The 8,847-nt window shown below is 56.8% G+C and overlaps 1 protein-coding gene across 1 annotated transcript; it reads left to right on the top strand.

The window, feature by feature from the left end:
- Nucleotides 1-2,663: 2,663 nt before the first annotated feature.
- Nucleotides 2,664-8,329, top strand: CRABP2 (cellular retinoic acid binding protein 2). The gene is made up of 4 exons (XM_023214069.2): nt 2,664-2,870; nt 6,873-7,051; nt 7,268-7,384; nt 7,855-8,329. The coding sequence occupies exons 1-4, from the start codon at nt 2,801-2,803 to the stop codon at nt 7,903-7,905; spliced, it is 417 nt and encodes a 138-aa protein (XP_023069837.1). The 5' UTR covers nt 2,664-2,800; the 3' UTR covers nt 7,906-8,329.
- Nucleotides 8,330-8,847: the final 518 nt, after the last annotated feature.

Raw genomic sequence — 8,847 nt, 5'->3', positions numbered from 1 at the left:
GGTTGGGATGCTAGGGCTGGAGCTGGAGCTCAGGCCCAGAGCTGCCAAACCGCAAATGCTAACATCTGGAAAGAATTCCTCTCCCAGCCCGACTTCCCTTTGTCTTACTTATGTCTCTTTGGAAATCATGTCTAGTGGGCTGGTGGGGGGAGTGGGGAAGTGAGGAGAGGAGACTGGGCCCAGGTCTCCCTGCCCCCACCCCAGGGAGCCCCACTCCCTGGCTCTAGCCTCCCCAACAGCCTCAGCCAAGCCATTCAGTCTGTGCTCCCCTGCTCTAGCATCGAGGGGCCAATCACCCCCTCCTATGAACTCTGTTCCTGCATCCTGGTGACCATCTTTTGGGTGAGGTTTTAACATCCTTAGTCACTGACAAGGCTGTGGGGGAGAGTGCACTGGTCCTTTTGTCCTGCGGGAGGAGGGATGCCTATTGAGCAGGAGGCTGGGCGCTTCTGGCTGGTGGCTGGAGAGGGCTGGTGGTGTGGAGACGGACATAATGACCTGGGTGGGGGAGGCAGGGGGCAGTGAAGGGAAGGAGGAGCAGCAGGAGTCTGGTTTCCACCATGTTCCCTCCTCTAGCCTCTCCTCATCCCTTTGGCCAGGAGCCCGATTTCACTGTCAGAACCTAATCCCCCTCCTTTACCTACAGCATTGCTGAGCAGGGAGGGTGGGGGAGGAGCTCAGGCTGTGCCTGCAACCCCAGGCCCTAAGCACTTCCCAGGGACCCCCCCCCAACCCCACTTCCTTCCACCACCTCTGCTTTTGTCTGTCCTTCCTCAGAGAGCTCCTTGACCTGCTGCCCTCTTCCTTCCAGAAGCCCAGGCCCCCCAAACACCCCCAAATAAGCTCTCCCACACAAAACCTGGACCCCTAAACCCAGGCTGAAGTATTCAGCTCCCTTCTTCAAATCTCAGTTTGTTGGCTACTGCAGGCGGGGCCCCATAGAGAAGTCCTTTCTGCAGTGGAATCTCCATCCCTCCTGCTGCGGAGTCAGCCAAGCTGCTTTATTTTCTCACCCACCCATTTCTGCAGATTTCCCTCTCTGCAACCCGGAGGCCCGACCCCCCAGTACATTCTCCAGCCTTCAGTTCTCAATGCTGAGGTCACTCTGGCCCCTCTCCTTTGGTCATCTTCCTCCGGACTCCCCCCCAGCTCCCACCAAAGCCCCCAACTCCCTAGATCCTTCCTAGGTTCTAAGCATAAGGGCTCAGAGATCTGAGAGAGACTGCCTGCTCCACCCTTGGCCACGCTGGCGAGGAGGGGCCGGGGCAGGGACCCAGGGCTGGGACCAGATGTGGGGTTTTTCTTCCCGCCTCAGAAGGAGCTGGGAGGGAGAGTCCGGGGAGGGTGGGGGATGGGATACAGCAGGACCACGAGCGTCGGTTCGCCCAGGGCCACAGGTCCGAAGGGCCCCCCGCGTTGGACACGCCGGGACGGTTCCTTTGGCTCCAATCACCGCATCCCGCCAGGCTCCGCTCCTCTGCGGTTTCCGGCCTCAGGTCCCAGGCCTGTCTCCGAGGCTCCCTGCCTGACCTCAGTTTTTGTTTCTCCGTCTCCCTGCTATCTCCACTGGGGTCTCGCCCACTCCCACTCGGGTCTCTGCAGGAAGCCTTGCCCTCCTCCCACCCTCTTTGATCTCCCGTTTCAAAGCCGCTCGCCAAGGGAGGGGAGGTAGCTCCTTCCGCCCGTTTTACAGCTCAGGATGGTGACACCTGAGACCCTGCTCCGCCTTCTCCCCGGGCACCCATCCTCCCTCCTATCTAGGTGGCGGCGCAGCTCGCCAGGGCTCCGCGCCTCTGTCCCCGCCTCCCTCCCTTCCGCCTACCGAGACCCCCTCGGGGTCTGGGGAGTGAAGCGACAGAGAAAGCGCTTTAATAAAGACCTCGCGTCAAGTGATTGCCTGTGACCTCTGCCCTCCCAGCCTCGCGCCCTGGGCTCCTGCTTAACCCTTCAGTGTCCGCCCAGCGCATTAAGGGGAGCGAGTCACCTGGCGACTACTTCCAGAGTCCCCAGGCACTACGTGAGCCCGAAGCAGGGTGGAGGGGTGGGGGGACCGTGCCACCCCCGCCCAGCCTCTCCGAGTTGTTCCAGCAGGGGGCGCCTTTGCCTCACTTAGATCCCTAATCCCCCAGAACCCCGGAGCTCCCCTGCCCCTCTCTGAGTTCGAAGTGGTCCCACTGGATCCAGTTCAGGATTCAATGGAGCCAGGGCCCAGTTGCCCATTTCCCCCGGTCAGCTACGGCTCAAGATCTGGGATCCGCCCGCGGGTGGGGTCGCCAGGTGTCCAGCGCCAAGGAGTCGAATGCACCAAGTCAGGCTGGGGATGGGTGGCGAACAGGCGAGACGGGAGGAACTCGGGTGGGGGACAGCCATACACGAGCCCTGAGCATCTGCGCCCGCAGCTGGCTCCCAGCGCCTAGGCGGACAGCGCAATTCAAGTGCAGGCTTTGCGTCCGCTTCCCCATCCACTCACTAGCGCAGGAGAAGGCTATCTGGGTCCCCAGAGAATCCTGGACCCACACACCGGCTAGATCCAGAGGTTGGTGGCGGGGGCGCAGGGCCCCCCAAGTGGGGGAGGGGGCGGAGCGGAAGGCGGGGCCACTTCAATCCTGGGCAGGGGCGGTTCCGCACAGGGTATAAAAGCTGTCCCCGCTGGAGCCCAGGCCAGCTTTGGGGTTGTCCCTGGTCGTATCTTGGTTCCTGAACCTCACGACCCGGCGACGGCGACGTCTCTTTTGACTAAAAGACAGTGTCCAGTGCTCCAGCCTAGGGGTGTAAGGGGACCGCCACCCGCGCTGCCACCATGCCCAACTTCTCTGGTAACTGGAAAATCATCCGATCGGAAAACTTCGAGGATTTGCTCAAAGTGCTGGGTAAGGAAATGTTCGAGGGCCCAGGTGGGGCAAGGGGGGCTCTGGAGTCCTCGAAGGTGGGGATGAAAAAGAAAGCGGGACCACGGGGCGTGAGACACTGGGCGCCTGCATCCCTGAAAAACGTGCCAGGCGTCCGGGTCCCGGGGCGCTGGGCACGACGCCTAAATCCCGCTTTCTCCTACGGGGCCCCACCGGTGCCAGCACTGCGGTGATTCACAGCCTGTGAATCACGTAGAAACCAGAAGCGCGAGGTTGGCCTCTGGGGGAACGGAAGGCTGGCCTCAGCGGCCGGACTCGGCGGGCCGAGGCACCTGGCTGTCCGCAGTTCGGAAGCTGCGGGCTGGTGGAGCCACGAACCCTGCATCCAGACTGGGAGCCCGGTTCCCTAACCTGCCCAGCCGCCCGAAGACATTCCAATCTCCTTCCCGGTGCCCCCCTCGGTAACCCAATCCCCAGAGCAGGCTCATTACCCCTAGGCGCCAAGCTCTGCCTACCAGGTGATCTGCCGCCCCAGCGCCCCCTGAGCTCCCCTTTCCTCCCGGTCTGCACTTTCCACTCTGCTCTCCCTACCCCCAATCTGTGAGACAAGTATTTTACTACAGCGAGCAGCTCCAGAGTTCTAAAATCGCTAGGGATAATTATCACTTTCTTGGATTTCAACAAATGGTTTCGTGTGAAACCCCAATCCCACATTTCCAAAAATCTAGGTTCCCACCTCCCTCCCCACATCTTAGATCAGCTGCAGCCCAACTGGGTGTGTTGGTCAAAGGTGGGGAAAACAAAGTCAATCCAGACTGCCCTTCCCACTTCCCCGGCCCACTTTCTGTGTGCTCTCTGGGCCAACTGGGCTAGACTCTGGGGCTCTGGGGGAGAGATGGACGATAGTTAAGGACCCCAGTCACTGGGAGCGTAAGGACAGGCCTGCTGCCTTCAATTCCTGCACTGAACAGAGAGAGGTTAGTTGGGCTGGGCTGGGCGAGGGGGTAGGGAGGGAGGGCACCCTGGACTATAGGAGTGAGTCTGGATCTAAGAAGGATCTGGAATGTTGCAGAGAGAGCAGGAATCTCCATCATTCCTTGCTGTTGGTTCTTCCTACGATCTAACCACAATACTTCTTGGAGTCATATCAGTCTTTCTCGCTCTGTCCTTGCTGAACTTAAAGATGAAAAGATAGAAGTTTTCTCTTTGGAAAGCCTAGATGCCACTCCCTCCTCATCTTCTCTGGATTCTGGCTCCTGTCCCCAGTGGGTGAGGTGGTGGCCTGGCACACCCCCAGGCCCCAGCTGAAGAGTAAGAATCAAGGCCCCAGTCCTGCTGTCTGTCTTCAGTCTGTTTGTCCTCTCTGCGGGGTCTCTCTGAGCCACGTGCCCTCCTCAGGCCCTGCAGGGGGGAGATTAAAAACAGATCCATTAGACAAACACAGTCCTGAGCCAGTCAAGCCCGGCTGAGCTGGGCCCCCAGCTCCACAGGCACCAGGGGCTCGCTGAAGGGATGTCTCCTCCGAACCCAGCCTTGCCTCTGCAGGAACTTCGGTCCCGGCACACCCCTCTTAGCTCTAGTCAAGGGTCCATCTCAATAAGACCTGGGGACCTCAGTCATTTCTCCCTAGACCCAAGAGTTCAGCAGCCAACTATGGGGGTCCTGGGCTCCCCAGGGACAAGGCTTCCTCTCTCCCTCTCCTGTTTGGAGTAGGGTAGGTATGCTTTGGCGCTGAGGGGAAAGAGGATTTGTTTCTCTAGGAACCCAGGTCTGGAGGAGGGCCAGGGAGTTGGCCGGATCAGGGGCAGGGAAATTCTGCCGCCTGGCGGAGGGCCCTTTCACCCCCACCTAGTGCATCACTGGCTGTACTCCAGGACAGGGCGGCAGATCAGGCCAGGTGAGGTGGGTGTGTGGAGCTTAGACCTGGAGCCCATCCAGAGAGGCCCCCTGCTCTGCACATCTTCCTTTCAGAGGGGCGCTGTCTCCTATCTCCCCCACTTCGGTTAATAAGTGGGGAGCAGAGAGAAGGGGTCCAATCTGGGCTGGGATATGGAGGTGCACAGAGAGTCTGAATTCACAGAGGCTGAATAAGATAGCCAGACCCTGTGAGGGGAATGGGGGGTCCTGGAGTAGGGGACACATCACACAGAGCGGGAAGGGCAGGCTCCTTTTCTATCCCTTCTTCTCATGGCAGAGGGGGTTCCCTTGAGGGGACAGGGATATAGGAGTCTTCCAGAAGGGCAGAGGAGCACGGTGCCTAATGAAGGGAGCTTTGTCTGAACCCCAGCTATTTGCTTTCCTTTTTTTTTTTTTTTTTTTTTTTTTTTTTTTAGTGGTGGGATCTCACTACATTTACCAATCTGGTCTCAAACTTCTGGGCTTAAGCAATTCTCCTGCCTTGGCCTCCCAAAGTGCTGGGATTACAGGCATGAGCCATGGCACCTGACCCTTTGCCTTCCTTTTATCAGTAGAAATAATACCAACAATAATAGCTACTGTTTCCTGAAAACTTAAGCATATGCCTGGCACTGTGTGTGTGCTGAGTCCTAAACACGTACCATTCCAATTGGCCTTTTTTTTTTTTTTTTTTTTTTTTTTTTTTGAGACAGAGTTTTGCTCTTTTTGCCCAGGCTGGAGTGCAGTGGCACGATCTTGACTCACCACAACCTCTGCCTCCTAGATTCAAGTGATTCTCCTGCCTCAGCCTCCTGAGTAGCTGGGATTACAGGCATGTGCCTCCATGCCCAGCTAATTTTGTGTTTTTAGTAGAGATGGGGTTTCTCCACATTGGTCAGGCTGGTCTCAAACTCCCAACCTCAGATGATCCATCCACCTCGGCCTCTCAAAGTGTTGGGATTACAGGCATGAACCACTGCGCCTGGACATTTTTTGTTTTGTTTTGTTTTGTTTTTGAGACAGAGTCTTACTCTGTCGCCCAGGCTGGAGTGCAGTGGCATGATCTCGGTTCACTACAACCTCTACCTCCCAGGTTCAAGCAATTCTCCTGCCTCAGCCTTCTGAGTAGCTGGGATTAGAGGTATGAGCCACCGCACCCAGCCCTGGCTTTTTTTTTTTTTTTTTGGTAGAGTCAGGGTTTCAGCATGTTGCCCAGGCTGGTATCCTGAGCTCAAACAATCCACCTGCCTTGGCCTCGAAAAGTGCTGGGATTATAGGTGTGAGCCACTGTACCCAACCTTGACTGGCTTTTAAAGACGCTGTTATTTCCATTTTACAATTGTGGAATCTAAGGCTCAGGGGGGTTAAGCCATTTGCTCAGGGTCACCCAGCCTGCAAGGGGGCTGAGCCAGGAGGAAATCACAGCCTAATGACCTTATTCCAAAGCCTCTGTCTTCCCAGGCTGCTGACCATTCTGTAGAGGGAATCGGCTGCCCCTGCCCTCTTTTGTTGCTGGGAATCTCTGCTCCTCATTTTTGAATGGGGCAGAAATTGGGCAAATGAAGACCTATCTAGCACTAGATAGGGTGGGTAGATAGGGCAGAGAGGGAAATGGCTCCTACTTCCCAGGACATGAGTGATGGGGCCTGGCCTGTGCTTGGCCAGAAGTACAGACCCAGTGACTCTGATGAGCTGTCAACAGGGTAGACAAAAGGCCAAAAGTGAAGTAAACAGAGACAACCAGAGCCAGTAGCAGGATGTTTGTTGGGTAGGGGGCTGGGGAGAAGCTGCCCCTGGACATTCCGGGACTGAAGAGCTGAGACTTGGGGAGCCCAGTCCAGGCCTGCTGACTCAACAAGGTGGGGCCACAGCTAGGAACAGGACCCCCAGGGGTAGGCCACTGCCTCTCACCCCCTCCCCCCTAAACCCCCTCATCTTTCAGGGCTGCACCGCCTGCCATCTCCTTCAAGGCACTTTCCTAGATACCCAGGCACCAGGCAGATGCACCCCCCAACACACCCACCCCAAGCAAGTCACAAATCAGCCTGCTCCAACTGTCTCATGGGGAGGGTGTGAGAGAGGTGCCCAAAGCCCCCCAAAAGGTGAGCCTCTCCACTCTCCCCACAGGGGTGAATGTGATGCTGAGGAAGATTGCTGTGGCTGCAGCGTCCAAGCCAGCAGTGGAGATCAAACAGGAGGGAGACACTTTCTACATCAAAACCTCCACCACCGTGCGCACCACAGAGATTAACTTCAAGGTTGGGGAGGAGTTTGAGGAGCAGACTGTGGATGGGAGGCCCTGTAAGGTGAGTGCCAAGAGGGGCTCCACGGTCATGGCATCATTGCCCTGCCTCTCAACCTACCATTTTCCAGGCTTGCAGTTAACTCCTAGCTTCTCTCTGTTCCCACTAGGGAAAATCCCTAGGTAGTGGTGGGGGCTAGAAAGGGGCTCTCTCCCTTATCCCTGTCACTGCATTGCGCCTGCTATGGGCCCAGCTCACTTGGCCACCTGTCTCTTGCAGAGCCTGGTGAAATGGGAGAGCGAGAATAAAATGGTCTGTGAGCAAAAGCTCCTGAAGGGAGAGGGCCCCAAGACCTCGTGGACCAGAGAACTGACCAATGATGGGGAACTGATCCTGGTAAGTCCTGCTTCCTCCCCACTAATAGCAAACCCAGCCCTACCTTCCGAGATTCTCTGGGAGACCCCAGGGTGCAGGAGACTCAAGAACAACCATGGCTTGACTCCGCACCCTCCTGATGGGACTGCTTGGACAGAACTAACGTGTCCCTATGCCACACAGTGCCCTGTGTGAATTAGAAATGGTTGGTGTTCCTTTTATGCAAAGCAAAGGGCATGTACTGAGGCATCCCAACAGTTCTCCAGGGAGATCTTCCTGGCTTGAGGAGGAGGACAGGCCCCAGGGGCTCTATTGCCATCCTCCCTCCAGTGATACCTGGGTATTCTGGGACCAGCTCCTGTCTATTGGTCTTGAGCCAAGAAGCAGGTTTGGACCTGGAGGCCGAGCAGAGTACCTCCATTCAACCCTCGCCTCCAAAGCCACAGGACCCCAGGGGCCTCTCAGGCTAACAACTACTTCTGTCCTTCCAGACCATGACGGCGGATGATGTTGTGTGCACCAGGGTCTACGTCCGAGAGTGAGTGACCACGGGTAGAATGGCGGCCAGAGCCCACCACTGGCCAGGCTCACCGCCCTGCTTCACTGCCCCCTCCCTCCCACTCCCTTCTTCTAGGATAGTGCTCCCCTTACCCCAGTCACTTCTAGGGGTCACTGGGATGCCTCTTGCAAGGTCTTGCTTTCTTTGACCTCTTCTCTCCTCCCATATACACCAACAAAGAGGAATGGCTTGCAAGAGCCCAGATCACCCATTCCGGGTTCACTCCCTGCCTCCCCAAGTCAGCAGTCCTAGCCCCAAACCAGGCCAGAGCAGGGTCTCTCTAAAGGGGACCTGAGGGCCTGAGCAGGAAAGACTGGCCCTCTGGCTTCTACCCTTTTGTCCCTGTAGCCTATACAGTTTAGAATATTTATTTGTTAATTTTATTAAAATGTTTTAAAAAAATAAAACCTGTCTCTGGTTCATTGGGCAGGGGGTAGATAAGTCACCTGAGTTCAACCTTGCCTCTGAAATGTAGTGTGGGAAAGACTTGTGTTTCTACAGCATGGAACTGAGTTACACGACAGGAGGGAACAGTCCTTCTGGTCACCCTGCTAACCACCACCCCTTCATTTGCTGCTGAATCCACAAGCCTCACCTCCGCATTCCCTCCTCCAAGGTCCCTCCTTGGTGTCCTGCTCTGGCCTCCAAGGTCACCAGGGCCTCCTCCTTCTGACTTCTCAGCTGGGGCACTGGGCTCTGAGGAGCTGACTCCTACCTTCTCCCATGTTTTCTATTATGGTGACAGTTTCCTCCTCCTCCTCCAACTGTTGCTTCCCTCTCCAACTTCAGCCCATGGGTGACCCCAGGCCTGGCCTTGGCCTCCCACATGGTTCCAGATGAGCTCATCAACACCCACAAGCTGGTCTTGCAGCTGCCTGGGCCTTTGGGTGAGAGGTCTCATCCTGCCTGTCAGCACTTTGTGTCC

This window comes from Piliocolobus tephrosceles, chromosome 1 (genome assembly GCF_002776525.5).
Source record: "Piliocolobus tephrosceles isolate RC106 chromosome 1, ASM277652v3, whole genome shotgun sequence".
In the NCBI taxonomy this organism is placed as follows: Eukaryota; Metazoa; Chordata; class Mammalia; order Primates; family Cercopithecidae; genus Piliocolobus; species Piliocolobus tephrosceles.
This window is presented reverse-complemented; position numbering and strand designations above follow the sequence as displayed.